General features: G+C 35.1%; 2 protein-coding genes across 5 annotated transcripts in view; both read right to left on the reverse strand.

Moving 5' to 3' along the window:
- LOC130565034 (galectin-9-like) lies at nucleotides 1-10319 on the reverse strand. The gene is made up of 10 exons (XM_057351561.1): nucleotides 10184-10319; nucleotides 7499-7587; nucleotides 4819-5026; nucleotides 4615-4734; nucleotides 3629-3658; nucleotides 2982-3008; nucleotides 2520-2549; nucleotides 1771-1859; nucleotides 1296-1452; nucleotides 1-1164 (listed from the first exon to the last, which is right to left on the reverse strand). The coding sequence occupies exons 1-10, from the start codon at nucleotides 10214-10216 to the stop codon at nucleotides 1018-1020; spliced, it is 930 nt and encodes a 309-aa protein (XP_057207544.1). The 5' UTR covers nucleotides 10217-10319; the 3' UTR covers nucleotides 1-1017.
- Nucleotides 10320-11364: 1045 nt separating this feature from the next.
- Nucleotides 11365-17236, reverse strand: part of ksr1b (kinase suppressor of ras 1b) — a 33059-nt gene continuing 27187 nt past the window's right edge. For all 4 annotated transcript variants that reach the window (XM_057351484.1, XM_057351483.1, XM_057351487.1 and 1 more), the window contains 2 exons: nucleotides 13100-13233; nucleotides 11365-12360 (listed from right to left, as the gene is read on the reverse strand). In XM_057351484.1, the coding sequence (XP_057207467.1) occupies nucleotides 12222-12360; nucleotides 13100-13233 (273 nt within the window). In that variant the 3' untranslated portion in view covers nucleotides 11365-12221. The remainder of the gene's footprint in view (nucleotides 12361-13099; nucleotides 13234-17236) is intronic.

Below are 17236 nucleotides of genomic sequence, written 5' to 3' on the forward strand. Positions count from 1 at the left end.
TTAAAATAAAGTGTGACCGAATAATTCACAGGAATAGAAGCATCCACAAAAATGCTCGGAAGTGGATGCTTGTAATGCAAGATTAGTAAACCATTCATTGTTTCTCTTGCACAGATAATACTAATATCTGTCTTCAAAATCTTCAGCCGTTCTGTTTCTCTCTTATGGAATGAGCTGTACACCTCAACTCCAAAAAACTTTCGAAAATGGTTTCACAAAATGATGTGTCTGAAATGTTAGTTATCAAAATGATGTCTTTGTTATTTACAGTATTGAAATGTACCACCCTTACAGAAAAAAAAAAACATGAATTTCACATGAGCATGTGTCCTCACGTGGATAACATGATATTTTACATATGATCCCATGGGTGTTTCACATTGAAATTTACAGGATTCATACACAAATCTTCCAAATCTACAAGAAAATGAAAGTATGTCAAAAACTTATAAATTAGCCTCTTTCCTAAAATGCAAACAAACATTGTCTATCAGTCAAATTCAGTGAGAATACAGTTTAGTTTTTCATGATCCTTTTTTTAAAATGTCTTTACACATTCAAGGTTATGAATGTTGAATTACAACGTATTTGATGAAATGTCTCCTTCTTGGTTTAAAGATTTAATATCCAACACATTGTTACCCTAGCATGCAATAAGAAAGCTATAGCAGCAATTTGTCTAAAATAACTTTTTATTTTTATAGATGATATTAAAGTTCACAGTAAAAGGGCACATGGATGCAGCTGAATGAATCTTTACTGCCATTCTGAGGCTGTTGGCAGGAGTAAACATTTTGATAATATAAAGGTACATGTAAGCTATTTCATACACGTTGAAGCACACATTTTCATACACAATGAGAGGACATGCAACTATATAATATAGTAACATGGTGGCATATTACACAAAGTCTATAGTAGTTCACATTTTTTGGGCATTTTACTGCAAAAATTCTATCTTGACTCTTCTTCAGTTATATATTTGTATGGTGATTTACAGTATCAGATATTAAATCCTTAGGCCTGCACTAAAGTCAACTGTAGATCCCCAGAAACCTCCAAAATGTCGATTTCGTTCAGTGTCGTGAAACGGTGGTTGAAGGTGTGTGCTTGCTGGCCACCAACAAACACATTGTAATGATGGGGATTGCAAGAGATGGTGACCTGAAACATACAGTATACATCACATCTTAATGATAAAGATCAATAGTATTATCATACATGCAATATGACACAGGTCCAAAAACAGTTTAGGCTACTTAAAATAAAGATCATAAAGATTTGTGTTGGTCTACCTGAAAAGGTTGTCCTTTTTGAAATGGCATGCCTCCAAACCGTTCCTCTGCAGCCCAGTTCTCCATGTGATGGGAGTTGCGCACAACCAAGTTCTCATCAAAACGAGGATTGTAGTGAAATGCAATGCCGCTTCTGTGGCGCAGGTTAAACGCTATTCTGAGAGAGAGAAGCCATAGCTTCAGCAATTTTTGTCTCATTAACACACCTACATATGAAGAGTTTGGTTCCAAAATGAGATAACTCCGTTTTAAAAAAAATCAAAAATCATGTTTTTTATTCTGTTATCATGTTTTTATTGTGTTAGTTGTATTTTTTTAGTTATTATGGCTTAAATCAAAACAAAGCAACTGCAGATTGATTGATATTAATTGGAATGCACAATAAAAAAACACGATTTTTGATATCTCATTTTGGAACCAAACGCTTCATATAATACTAAAGAGCTATACTCTTCTGTGTCAGATGTTGTCAAACCTGTTAGCATTAGGGTTGATAATTCCTTGGATGAGAATGTTTTTGCCAGGGTATAATCCACCGTTGATTACCGTTTTGTATGGGACAGTCTATACAAGTGAATAAAAACAGTTGAAGATATGTATAATACAGTGTAAAATACACTAAAGTGCATAGTTTGTGAAGTATGTAAACTTTTTGCATAGTACAGGTACAAAGTAATTGAACTAATTGTCTTACAAAGGATTAAATAAAACTGATTTCTGTGTGATATTTATTTCTTAAGCTTTAGTATGCTTGTTCATGCTCATTCAGTGTTGCAAAGTTAAGGAACTTGTTTCAGGGCATAAAAAATGGGAAAAGGGAAGTTTCACATTCTGATAACACAGAAGGGGAAATTGGCTTTGCAGAGATATTTACAGTTGGGGTCATAACCTCCATTTTAGAAATAAAAATCAACAACCTAAAAAAAAACATAGTTGGCAAGAAGTTAATAAAACATTATATAGCAAAACATTGTGCAATTAATGAAAAAAAAAATTAAAGTTAAGAAAACCTATGAAAACCACAAACATGTAGAAGCATTAAACTAGCGTCTCACTAAAAAGATCTGCTGGTATTGTTCTTTATTGTCTGCAAAATGTTAGAACTGAGAAACTGCTGAAGTAAGCATTTATGTAAGGTACAAGTTTTTATAAAAAACTTTCTGTTATATTCATGTTGATAGATGTGAACATGATGTCACTGTCTGTGGTGGGAAATGTTCTTACATAGGAGACTGCAGGTGGATATGCAGGATACTGTGGGGTGATAAAAAATATGATCAGTGATCACTCCTGTTTAAACACTTTAAGATAAACATGTGATCTCACAACACAGACTGAAAAATGTTATGTAACGCCATCTGACAATAAAGTTCTTATGAGCTGGCACGTGCAAGTAAACGATTAAAACAGGAAACTATGTATTATAATAATGTGTTAAAGTTATCTGTGTCACGAGACAAATCTGTTCTTGCAACACCAAATACGCAATGACATAAGAATATATAATTTACTAAATAAATATTAGTTTCTAGTTTGTTTTCATTAACAACAACATGACCTGCACTTAAGGATTGTAGAACTTTGTTGTAGAATCTTATAAGCAGAAATCTTTGATTTCTATAGTGTAGATTACCAAAAGGTTGTCACATGACTTGTGTTTCAAAGTCAACATTTCAAATGACTTACCCCATATCCAGGTGTGGCAAACTGAGGCTGTAAATAAATAAAACTTGATGTTTGAGAGGAAAATTAAAATTTAATATAGTATAATATTTTTTAATGATAAGCCTGTTGTAAGAGACTGACATCAACACCTGGCAAATAACCAGCGGACGCTTCGGCGGGTCCAATATTGCATCATCAAATCTTCAAGTTGTGAAGTACAAAGCTAGACATATACTGTATGGTATCTTTTGAAAGCTTAGATCCTCAGCTTTCTTACTTGTCCCATTTTCGCATTTATGTTATGTACAAGAACATAAAAAGGTCTGAATTCATCTTCCCATACCCAACCCCTTCTTCCCTGTAAAATCATACGTATGATATTCAATTTTATATTTATATCACATAAAACAAAAACATATATACCTAACCATATATAAAACATATATATACTATATATCCTTTCTGTAACATAAGACCATTTTTATCAATTTACTCAAATCTATGGGGGTAGGGCACTCTTTTAAATTTAGGTTAAAAACGCAAAATATCCACGAGAGCTTAAGGAGGTTAAATGGATGACATGTGGCTTCAAAGCATACGCAGAAAGGGCTACAAGTGATCTGTTAATCTTGCACCTCTGTTTCACAGGTACAGGTGACAGTACTTACCAGAAAACCTGTTTGTGGAGGTAAGAAGGGCTGCCAAGAAAAAAGTTGTTCAGATTACTGAAGTGCAGTAAATATTGATTCAAAAACATGGCCCCACTGTGGCACCTGAAAATGCACGAATATATTTCCAACAAAATACCAGTGATGTATAATATGACTAATATGCAAATTTGTCCTATGGTGTGACAGCAAAAATGTAGAAAAAAATAACAATAATGAAGATAAATCTCTCTTATGCTATGTTATATAGGTCAGGTAGTTAGGAAAGCCCATTCTATCTTGATGGATACTTCCCAGCTTCTCTATTCTGAGTTTCAGTTGTTGCCCTCAGGATCTCTAAGATTTCCATCTGTTAGGAGTAACTGGAGTATGTGGAAGTAGGTAGTTTGTTTGGACCTGTTGTTGTCTTTTTACTTCAATATTTATACATCAAATTTTGTTCTGTATTTGTCTTTTTTGTATGCTGGTCTTGTTGTAAATCCAATTGCCCTTATGGGACATAAATAAATAAATAATAAAAAAAAGAATGCTGTTTTATATGATAAATGTAAATATTAATAATATAAACCAATGTAATATTAACAATTTGTTTCCAAAATTTTGCTACGTCACACCATAGGACACATTTATTTGCCAACTATCTATAAACTTACAAAAATATATTTCTAAGGCAAATGTTTTTAAAAGTTTTTTTTTTTTAAGTTTCAAACAACAGATTCTGTTCCCAGTCACTGTAAAACAAAACTGTAACCCTAACTTTGAGACCACTTGTAATGGTCAGAAAAAATAAATGTAGTTTCAAAAAAGCTCTAGCACTATTTGTTTGTGGTTGCATCTTGATACTTTGTTTTGCTAATGCAATGCAATTTTTACAGTGTCCAACAATGACTAAAGCCACAATGTTTAGTCCGTGACTTATTTTTTTCTAATCTTAAATGCATTTTAATGATGTCATACATATCTATATAGTATATTTTTGTCCTTACAGCAGGATTCTGGAAGCCAATGGAGTTCAGCTCCACCATCCCGTTCACTGAGATAGTGTCAACCTGAGTGAATGCAAAACGGTGTCTGAAGTCCGTGAAGTGTCTCCCATTAGTGCTTATCTAGAGAGAACAAACAAAATCCAAAAAAAGTGACGAAATGGCTCTCAAATAATTGATCGACACATTACAGAGTAAGATAATGACCTTGTATGTGTCCTGGGTGACAAGGATCTGGAGGGTAAACGGGTGGCCTGAGGGGAAGGGCATTTCATACTTGCGTTCCTCTGAACACCAGTTACCTTTCTGGAAGGTGTTGTGCACTACATACCCAGAACCACTGTCATAACGGGGGTTAAAATGCAGAGCAATGTCTGCCTGGGAATGAGAACCACACTGGAGGTTCACATCGAATCTGCAGAACAGAAACTGAGCTATGAGATATTAAAAAATAGGAAACAGATGTTGTAACAAGTATTGGTGCAAAAATTTGTTATGTTAATGACTATGTAATATTATCTAAGCATTATTTCAGATTTATATAGAGCAGGCAAATATTTATATAATGTTAATAATTAAATAAATAAATATGAATAAATACATAAATAAATAATTATGTTAAAGGGATAGTTCACTCGAATGAAACCTTCGTGTCTTTCATGACTTGCAGAACACAAAAGAAGACATTTTGAAGAACATGCAACAAAACAGCACTGGACCCCATTGACCTCCCTTTTATAGACACAAAGCCACTGAGAACTTTCTGAAAATATCTTCTTTTGTTTTTCACAGAAGAGGATTTGACCAACAATGTATTAAATAATAAAACAAATATGTTTCTCTGGTGTTCCATAATGATTTGACACTAACAGTTTTTTCAGCCCTGCGCATATTTTACACCTTTGTTACACCAAAGAGCTACACATAGAAATATATAACATTTTCCATTCATTGAATCTCAAACTACATGAATTTGAGAAATTTGCAGAGGTGTAAAGAGTACCTGAAAACCATACTTAAGTAAAAGTACAGATACCGTGCAGTGAAAATGACTCCATTACAAGTTACAAGTCACCAATTCCAAAACGACTTCAGTAAAAGTCTTAGAGTATCTGATTTGAACAGTACTTGAGTATTTTACTCATACTGAATGTAGGCTCAAAGCAGCACTATAGTCCTCAACACTTAAGAGACACGTCAGTGAAAAACTAGAAACAGTTGATTTGTGAGGAGAGCAATCGCATTTATTTTCTTAAATCATAATAAGACTGAACACCTCAAAATTGCAACAAATCATGGTCGACACCATAACCTACGTCATTACAAACACCCTAAGTCTCATTTAAGCTCAAGTGCTGATAAGTAAGCCAACATTCTTCAAAAAGGTGTCTTCAATATAACAGATAAATAAAATAATATTAAGTAGAATTAAAAAGTCAAATCCTTTTTGCACTGGACATGCTGGTTTGGGCCTCATGGCCAGCTGCAGTCATGTCCTCATTTCACATACACTGTTAGCCCTTACCTGCCATTTCTACAGTAATATATTGGCAACACTGTTGCCTGCTAGTTACTGTAGGTGTTTTACAGTAAACTACTGCAATGGCTGTTTGAACATACAGATGTAAATAACAGATGAACACAATAAATCTGTCAAGATTTCACCAGAGGAGAATTAAACACAAACATCAATAACATCTTCACATATTACAGACACCACTTTCACTTTATTTCTGTCATCTGTGTAAGATCTTATTGAGATTTAACTCTAGTTCATAGTGGTTCAATTGTGTTTTAAGTCACCATTATGGCGATCAGTGTTTGCTTTGGTTGGACTCTTTGACTTTCTTGTAGCTTTAAAATGTACACTTATACAATAACACTGAAAGGGACTTTACAGGAACCGCAACTTTATGTTTGCTTAGTAACTGAAGATACATCTGAAAGAATTCAATCATTAAATAATAATAATATAGCATTTAAGATTTATTAAGATATGTTTGGTAAAGTGATCACATGTTACAATGGAAAGATCTCTGTCAGAAAATCTTTCTTTGCAATTGAGACACAGTTAGACACTTGACATACAAACCTCTTCAATGGTGACATACAATCATGAATGAGTTTTGTACTATGTACCCAGCATGCATTGCAGCATGATGCTGTTCAGTTGATTGTCACCATTGTTGAGATTCATATGTGTATTGTTCATTTCTCTGTGTCCGACTCATTCTATAGGTTAATATTTTGTCTATATAGTGTGAGAGCACTTTTGAAAATTGAAATACTACACATTCTCTTTACTGGTTTACATCACTTCATGGCAATAGTCCCACCATATGGTCAAATTTTGAGCAAACATGTTTAGAGCACATTTAGGAAGAGTTAGTTTTAAAAACAAGAGCTTTTGTAGATGTGTGACCTACAGTAACTAGCTGGCAACAGTGTTGCCAATATATTACTGTAGAAATAGCGGGTAAGGGCTAACCGTGTGTAAACCGCCAGCGATTGACATCTACCTGATACTGCACTCATATTCGTATAAAGAAGCCATGTTGACAAGTTTTTGTAAGTTAGGGCAAAATCCACAAGATTGTAGTACCTTCATTACCCTGTAAATGGCAATATTAATTATAAGATAGGTGTCATGCAAAATGTAATGTGTAATTGCATTAGTCATTACAAATGTAGTGGAGTAAAGAGTACATATACTTGTTCAAAAATGTAGTTAAGTAGAGAGTAAAAGTTGCTAATATCTTTAATACTCAGTACAACTACAAAGTAGCCAAAAAGATACTTAAGTAAAGTAACCAAGTACATTTACTCCAATACTTTACACCACTGGAAATTTGTCCTTAAAAATAGCCAACAAAAGATTGTTACTCACCTTTGAGCATGTGGCAAAACCCGCCCACTTATGATAATACTCTTCCCATCCTGTAAGCCTTCATGAATCGAACCTTTGAATGGAGTTTTCTGTATCGGAGGTGCAAAAATCACAGGGGATGGTAAACATTTATATATTTAATTATCTTCAACATACTTAACATAAACTTTATTATTAACATGGTTGCATGCACTGTATGGAAATAATGAAAGCAGAGGGAATTTTTTCTGCTAATTAAATATTAATTTCATTTCTGAAAGTACAGAACACATATGTTTTTCTAAGCAACAATGCAATTTTACAGACTTGACAAAGGTTTTCTTGAGACATTTTTCTCTAACGTTAATGTCTAAGACCTGACTGGCTGGGGATGTACAGTAGTTTTTTTTATCAAGTCTTACCTCCCTCAAACTCAGAGCCGATTCTTCCTATACGCAAACTACGCAATTTGCATAGGGCCCCAGCACCACCAGGGGGCCTCCTTGAGTACCAAATCAAAAACACTATAATGTAAACAAGACGCGGATTCAACTTTCTGCCTTCGGAGTCCCGTTCTGTTACAAACTTTACAGGAATCATTTGGAAATTTCCTTTTTAATACTTAATTTATTTAATTACTGTGACATACTCGGACATCATGCAGTGCGCGCAGGTGATGACATGCGCATAATGTGAAGATGCGTCTTATGGCTTCAAAACGAAGCTAAAGAACAAGAACTAGGAGGCATGTGTTTTTGTACTACTTTAAAGTCTTATTTAGTTTAGTCAAATTATGCAAGCACATATTTACAAATTTAGTATTTGTCCACTGGCATACAATTGGTTTGACTATGGACTTTCGATGGTCGTGAATCGAGGGACCGTCTCCAAAGTTACATACACATGAATATTCTAACTTCAATAACATTTACAGGGAATGACAAAACCAGCTGTACAATGTTCATGTGAGTCTCGGCTATAATGCACACCACTGTATTTCGTTTGCCCATGATAATATGTAATTTTTGTTTCATCCCATTTAGAGAATAATTGATGTGTTTTGTTTTCGTATGCTTAGCTTTCTTGAGTAAACTATATTTATCATGTTTTATTTTTGTTAATCATTCATTTGATTAGTAAAAAGCTAGATGTGTTACTTTAGGTAAAGGATTATTTACATGTGAATCAAAATGTGAATTTAATTTTATACTATGTTCTTACTGTCAGTTTAAGGTTTTTTGTCTTTCAGTTTTAATTCATTTAAGTGTGTTAATTGATTTTTTATTTTATTTCTTATAGTTTACAGTTTTGCTTATCTAATTTTAACTATTATGACAAGGGCCCCGCTTGCATAGGGCCCCCAGACGGATTTATAGATTTACATAACAAAATGGCATACAATATAAATTTAACAATTATTTAAGGGGCATTGGCACAGACGAATAAGACAACAACAACACAAAAATACAAAAAAAGTAATAATAATGAAAAAAAAACTAAGAAAAATTAAACACTTTAAATAAACACCATATTATTCAATATAGATCATACAAAGGGGAAAATATTATCATAAATTACATTTATCAAATAGATCTAATAGGATTTTTTAACGTTTGTTTTTGGCAGTTTTTATGTATTGTCTTAAATAATTTTTAAATACAACAAACAGGGGGGGGATTTAAAAAACCTACATTTGTGAATACATTTTTTTGCTAGCAAAAGTAAATTGTTAATCAAAAAACATTTTTGACCATCTTCTTCATAGTTTCCATACTTAATATCTATAAAAGAAAAACTCACTTCAACCACCTTTTTCTCCTTTAACCATAATTGAAAAATTTCCCAGAATGCATTAGAATATTTGCAATTAAAGAAAATATGTTCTGTATTTTCTGGAAATAAATTACAAAAATTACAATGTATCGTTTCAAAATTAAATCTAATCCTTAGAAACTCTCCAGATGGGTATAATCATTTAAAATCTTAAAATTATTTTTTTTAATTTTAGGATGAACTGGGAACTTTAAATAAGTGGTTCTAATATGTTTAAGTATTTTTTTGTCCAAGAAAATATCCAAATCAGTTCTAACAGACCTATAAGGGTAGTTTCGTCATGTTTTCATAGCCTACCTCAGTCGCGTGTCGTCACCCTTGCGCGCCTGCGTGCGCACTGCGCAGCTGCAGTTGTTGCAAGGAAACACAGATGTGCAGGGACATGAATTTCTGCTTGAAAGTACGGCACGAGTGTGTGTTTTCGGACCGGTTAAAATGCGCGACCGCGTCGCTCAAGCGTGAATTGGGTTACTACGTTGCATAGATCCGTTTTTTGACGCTATTATCAATGTAAATGATTACACTGAAAATTAAACAAAATTGTTAAAAACTTTTACTTGAAATTTACACAGCAGATTTATAAAGATTTAAAAAGGGTCTAGCGACGCCCCTGTCAAGACTTTTGAAATATGCCCTAGAGGAAGACATATTTGTTCAGCTCAACAATGCACTTCCATTGCTTCCGTCCTCAAGTTGGCAAAGATAAGATTTACTTTGGTATGAAAATGTTGCATCATTTGATCTTATAACACCCCAAACAAGACAAATAAAGATACAAGAAGACATCTGTCAATATAGTAATAATGAAACCACAAGATATCTTCCAACTTAAAATACAAAAACTACATAAGTAAATAAATACAGGATTCTTACCGGGTTGTAAAACGGCTGTTGATAAAATGCCATTCTGACAGTTATTAGGTGGACCTGTAGCTATGTATTCGAGATCGATCACCAAGCTTTTAGCTGATATGATGCCGAGAGGGTATGATGACATGATGGTAGCCTAATGGTTAAAGAAGAAGCACCGCCCACAGATGTTTCGTTTCCTCTGAAAGCTGTTATTCAAACTATGCAAACTGCTTTAGGAGGAACAAACAACCAACAATGGTTGTCTGAGGGAAACACGTTTGCTATAATAAATATACACATATTCAATAGATCTGGATGGGAACTTTACAAAGTTAATTGAAAAGATGTTTAAAACTAAAGAGGAAAAAAGGAGCCTGGTAAACTTGCTGTTGTCAATCTTTTTAAAGGAATAAGGCATTTCTGTAGCCTACTTTTAATTCATACGTTTAAGATACTTCCAAAATGCATTTTCATTTACTCCCTTTGATCTTTTACTGCGTTATAAAGGGGGTAAATAACAGTAGCCATTTATGACAGTCATGTGACCTCAGGAATCTGTGATATCATCCAGATCCATAAACAACAAAACCAAGTAAAAAAAAGTAGTTCTGGAGCAACAAAAACCCACTTCCTGTTTGTATGTGGTCTGTTGAGTGTGAGGTCTATTAAAGGGACAGTTCACCCAAAAATGAAAATTCTGTCATGAATTACCCACTCTCTAGTTGTTCCAAATCTGTATACATTTCTTTGTTTGGTTGTACACAGAGAAAGATATTTGGAAGAATGCTTGTAACCAAATAACAGGTCTTGGACACCATTGACTATACCATAGTAGAAAAAATGACAATGGTGGTCAAAAGTGCCCCAGAACTGTTTGCCTTCCTACATTCTTCAAAATGTGAATTCAAAATATTTTTTATTTTCCCTACTAGTTAATGTGGTTCAAGAACTGTTTGGCTATAAGCATTCTTCCAAATTTCTCTGTGTTCATCAGTACAAAGAAATTGATACAGATTTGGAACAACTCGAGGGTGAGTAAATGATGACAGAATTTTTATATTTGGGTGAAGCATCCCTTTAACACATTTTTTTTGGACACGAGGCAAAAATAGTTGTCCTTATAATCTGTTTTTTTTTACAAAAATATTGAAGGAAACAAATGGAAGAAGGTGAGTAGCATGCACACCAACCGATTACACCTGTTCTGTGATACCATAAAAGTGAAAAATAAATATTTGTTTTGTTTATTGTTTTTAAAAGTTAAAACAACATTGTTTACAGACGAGTAGTCACGAGCTTTACAAAAATATGAATTCATACAATACGACCACAATCTCATTCTAGAAATGTACATTTCGCGTTTGCGATACTTTGTATACAAAGAGCTGTACAACAGGAGTAAAGTACCTTCCCAAAAATTGCAGTGAAACATATAAAATTTTGTACAAATCATATAAGAAATTTAGCTGTACAATAAATAAAACAAGTTCTTTATTTAAACGTCTTTGAAGTTGTCTGTTATGGAAACTGTTAAAGCAACCTTTCACAAAAGGCCTCTCGTTTTTCACAACCACACAATCACCACAACAGCAGAAGTAAATCACCCAAGACTGCATGCGAACACTCACACACGTACACTTACTCTGACACACACACACACAAACTCAAAAGAGAGGTAATACATTAAAAGTTCCTGAACGTTGTCCTGCTGATCTAGTCAAGGGTTTGTATCTTGTAAATGGTTATTAGTTTTAATTTAATCCTGATTATGAACTAAAATGAACAGATTGACAGTGGCCAGATAAAATGTGAATTTATCCCTTATAAGTGGACATCAGGGGAGATCTCATTTCATTCACAAAATGAGAATTTGAAAAAACAGGTCATGCCAAAGTCTGCAAACTGAACTAAAGTGCTGAAATCCAAAGTCAACAGCAAACGTTTCATTTACAAACACAGTTCACTCCAATTCCATGTAATGCTGAGAACGGACACCAACATGAATGAAATCTGTAAAACATCATCGGCTCAGAAGAAAAAGAGAAAATGAAAAAGAGACTCAGTTGCTTTCTTTGAATGAAGCAGCCAAGTTATTGTTAACAGCAGGCGTGTTCAGTCCGTCATATTTGTACGTGTAGGGACAGCGAGAGCGCAGCCCCTGACTGCAGTGTTCACGCAAACAGTGATGATGCCAAGCGCTGCCCATTCAGCCACAACCAGCAAACAGAAAAAGAGAAGACAGCATGTCCAGAGGAAAAGATAAAGCGGCATGGACAATAGAGAGATGGAGTGTTGAAGATGTGGAAAGGTTTGGAGTGAAGATGACAGAGGTTGTGACATCAGGGTAGAAACAGGAACAGGAGATGTTTCACCAGTTTTGACCAATCCCAGCAGAGACAGACACACAAACAGGGACAAAACATAGACATTATTCTAAAAGTTCTGCATCTAATTTACACTTTTCTTTTATATAATAATTATATTACATTACCCAAAGAGGCATATAATAAATATGTTTCTATTTACTTGCTTAAAATCATTTCACAGTCTATGCATTATGAACCTCCTGAAAGTGTAACAGTAGACCATGACCTGGTCCTTTCATTTTTAAATGATAAATAAGACCATTCTCTACAGATCATATCACACATATGTGTTCACTCATTCACATTCAGGCAAAAACATTCAGATCATCAACACGCATCAATGCTTTCACATGCCACTTACTCTAAAGTAAGCAATAACATTTGACTCAATAAATGACACAGCACCCGTTCTGAAAATAAACATCTAATCGTGTAAATTTTAAGATTCAAGATTAAACGGCTCAGAATTAAAAAAGGCGAATATCAGCTCAAACCAAAGCAATCGGATAGTCTCCTCTAGCTAGTTTTCTTCTCTCTGCACCATGCCAGCGTCCCTAACTAGGATACATACTCCTCAGACTTCCAGAAGTGTCCGGGGTGTGAGAGCCTACGGTTGAGTTTGGGAAGTCTCTCTAGTAAATCTGACAACTGAGTGAATGTAGGTCTGTCCTCCACCTCGTACGACCAGCAGGCTGACAGGATCTCCTACACGATGTGAAGACAATGATCACATTAAACCATGTGTGTAAATGACACTATTAAGAGCATCCATTCAACCATATAATAATGTACAAATAAACGATAAATTAGGGATGCACCAAATGTTCGGCAACTGAAAATACTCGGCCGAAAATAGCAAAAACAGCATGTTCATGACATGTGATATGATCAAGCAGCAACCAGCGCAGAGAGAGAGAGAGAGAGAGAGAGAGAGAGAGAGAGAGAGAGAGAGAGAGAGAGAGAGAGAGAGAGAGCTAAGGATTTGGTGAATGCTTGGTCTTTGACCTCCTGTGAATGAAAGCAACAAAAGATGCGTTAAAGAAAATAAGCACTGATGTTAAATAAAATAGCTAAATAGTGATTAAATGAAATAAGATAAAAGATTCAGGTTTTAAGTTTAAAAAGAATGTGTCTGAGTTGGTTTTCAGAATGCTTGGTTTTTGACCTCCTGTGAATGATGCAATACAAGATGAGTTAAAGAAACAATTAGCACTGATGTTAAATAAAATAAATAGTGATTCAATGAAGTATGATAAAATAGACAGATCCAGCTTTTAAGTTTTAAAAAGAACTTGCCTGTGTTGTAGGGTGATGCATGCAGTCAGTTGTTAAAATGAAAATGTAGTACCAGCTAATGTTGGGAGACCCCTGTCCCCTGCCTACACACACACATCCCCTCCACCCCCAAACCAAGACGATGTTTGCAGTCATGTCTTTTTACATGGTGTGAAAACAGTTTGATGTGGATGTATATCAGAGATCAGAGAGATAAATTAAATGTAAATAATGTAAAACAGAAACACTTACTGTTTGGACTTTCTTGGATTTCCTTGCTAGATCAGATGTACAACACAAAATTTGGCTATGCAGAGGTTTGGTACTAAAAAGAAACAGTCTGACGGCAGTCTATCGCAGTCTCAGGAGTTAAGCTGTTAAAAAGTGGATGTGGGGGTTTTGAGGCGGTGCCCCCCTCAAAAACTCTTTACCTATTAACATAAACACATCCTTAGCTACAACTTATTTAACAGAAGCTATATACATAAAAAAAACATTGTGACATGGTCTGTACTCAACAGGATGCTAAGAAGTTATTAGACTAATTCTGTTTTTATTTTTTAAATAATAAGGTTATCATTCTTGAATTTTGAAAAGAATGCTAAACAATCGTATTTTAACCTAGGGTTAGAACTAAACTAGGGGACTATTCTTATTTTAGATCTTGAAATATCATCTCAAACTAAACATTTATTAAATAAATCAAACAAAATGGAGATGAAGCTATACGTTTTTTCCTAATTTCAGGTTTAAAAGTTTAACCCTAAACCAGATTTTGACATGTTTGGTTTTTAACAACGTGAGGATCAAAAGAATCAGCCAAGAAGGTCCTTTAGATAAAGGCAGATGCCTAAGTTGCTAGAATTTCTTCCACCCCCGTGGTTGGTAGGCACACTGGCACCTTCCCAGGCAGAAGAAAGTCAGCCAGGACAGAACTCATAACATTGTTAAGTCCTCAACTTAACTCCTAAAGTCTATAGTTGTGTTAAACTGACCGTTTAGAGGTGCTAACACATGTGGATTGCCTTCTTCGCACAGGCAGAGAGAACATGTATGGCATGTGCATTAATCAAAAGCTAATTGACGACCGTTGTTAAGAATGTGGACCAGTAATATACTTGCACTACATGCCTAGCAGACACCCCAGACATCTTCCACAGGCAGAATAAAATCAGACAGGATGAAAACACATATTTTTAAATGAATCTTTGACTTAACCCTTGCACACTAAACCTTTGTCAGAGCACATTGCCTTGTTTAGTCTAACAAAAACTCACATTCGGACCGACTCTTCCATGACCAGGAAGAACATGTCGGGGCATTTCCTTTAATTAAAAGGTAGTTTATGGCACATTGATAAGAAGCCAGACCCCCAAAGTCTCAAACACTTTCATCATTTGGCAGGTAAAAGTCTTAAACCTGGAACCAAGTCATTCTTAAATGAAAACGTCACACACATAAACATTTCGTTTATCTCTCTAAATTATAAACACAACCCCAGCAGACAGGTTTCACACTGTCTTTGGAGACAGGCACCCCGGCTGGCAGGCTGGAACCACCTTTGCCAAGTGGAGGGGAGGGGTAGATACTAGGCATTGACCGTGGGGGGCCACAACAGGTCATAAAAAACACAAACCTAAACATTAATAACCAGGTCATAAAAAAAACACACACACAAACATAAACTTTGTTTTGGAACACGCTGATAAGAAGACATACAAAAAATATCTCAAACACTTTTCATCATTTGTCAGATAAAAGTCAAAACCAACTCGCTCTTAGAAAAAACGTCACAAGCATAATGATTAAATTTAAAAATCCTTCACAGCACATCCTGTTGCCAGGTAAAAAGACAGCCAGGGTGAAAGCACCGTCTTGGTTTGGAGCTGGGAGGGGTGTGTGGGTTGGATAGCTGGAACTTCAATTTTATTTTAACAACTGACTGCATGCATCACACTTCAACTCAGGCAAGTTCTTTTAACACTTAAAACCTGACTTCGAAATATCATTTCATCGAATTTAATTTAATCGCTATTTATCTATTTTATTTTACATCAGTGCTTCTTATTTCTTTAACTCATCTTGTATTGCTTCATTCACAGACATTACGGTCAAAAACCATCCATTCTGAAGCCAAATCCTTATCTCTTCTACAAACCCTGTGAGGTGTGAAACAACAAGATCTGGAAATGACAAAACACAAAAACAATTTCCTGAACAACAACAAAGGGTGTCATAAATGCACATAGGATGCAACTGACTACATGCATCACCCTTCAACACAGGCAAGTTATTTTTAAAACTTAACTAAACCTTTGATTACCAAGTCATAAAACACACAATTACAAACTTTGTTTGGGACATGTTGATAAGAAAGACAGACCCCTAGGTTTCATGTTGTGTTATGAGACCCGCTGTCAGTCCGGCAGGATGGGTCCAACATTTTGCCAGGTGGTGTGGGGTTAGATAGGCAGGACATGACCCCAGGAACCAGAGCAAGACTTTTATAAACGTTTTAACTTGATCTTTCAAGAAACATCACACGCATTAACATTTAATTTATCTCTCTGATCTCTGATATACATCCACATCAAACTGTTTTCACACCATGTAAAAAGACATGACTGCAAACATCGTCTTGGTTTGGGGGTGGATGTGTGTGTGTAGGCAGGGGACAGGGGGTCTCCCAACATTAGCTGGTACCACATTTTCATTTTAACAACTGACTGCATGCATCACCCTACAACACAGGCAAGTTCTTTTTAAAACTTAAAAGCTGGATCTGTCTATTTTATCATACTTCATTGAATCACTATTTATTTTATTTAACATCAGTGCTAATTATTTCTTTAACTCATCTTGTATTGCATCATTCACAGGAGGTCAAAAACCAAGCATTCTGAAAACCAACTCAGACACATTCTTTTTAAACTTAAAACCTGAATCTTTTATCTTATTTCATTTAATCACTATTTAGCTATTTTATTTAACATCAGTGCTTCTTATTTTCTTTAACGCATCTTTTGTTGCTTTCATTCACAGGAGGTCAAAGACCAAGCATTCTCAAACCAAATCCTTATCTCTACAGCAAAGAAGGGGGGTGTGTGAAACAACGAGGCCTGGACATTATAACCTGTTTTCCTGAACAAACAACAAATGTACACAGGCTGTACGGTCAAAGGTCATAATCATAAACCCAGCAGGGGGTAATAAATAAGGGGTAATAAATCACGTTTTTGACATTCGGTGTATCATATTTACTACTCGCGCTTTATTAATGCAGCAAACATGTCGGCAGTGTGTGGAGCATTTTAAAACATGATTTCTGAATAAAAGCGTCTTTACCGGTTCATAACTTCTGTACTTCAGACTGGAGCGGGCGGTCTGACAGTAGCCCCGCCGCTCGCGACTATGCAGGGTGGATAATGCCACA

This window comes from Triplophysa rosa, linkage group LG14 (genome assembly GCF_024868665.1).
Source record: "Triplophysa rosa linkage group LG14, Trosa_1v2, whole genome shotgun sequence".
NCBI lineage: Eukaryota > Metazoa > Chordata > Actinopteri > Cypriniformes > Nemacheilidae > Triplophysa > Triplophysa rosa.

Excerpts from the sequence above, each read along its gene's own strand:
- LOC130565034 (XM_057351561.1), bottom strand. The coding sequence starts at position 10,216 with ATGGCATTTTATCAACAGCCGTTTTACAACCCG. Across the intron at positions 5,027-7,498 it reads GTTTTGCCACATGCTCAAAG|ATTCGATGTGAACCTCCAGT; the intron begins GTGAGTAACAAT and ends TCTGTTCTGCAG. Across the intron at positions 1,453-1,770 it reads ATCAACCCTAATGCTAACAG|AATAGCGTTTAACCTGCGCC; the intron begins GTTTGACAACAT and ends TCTCTCTCTCAG.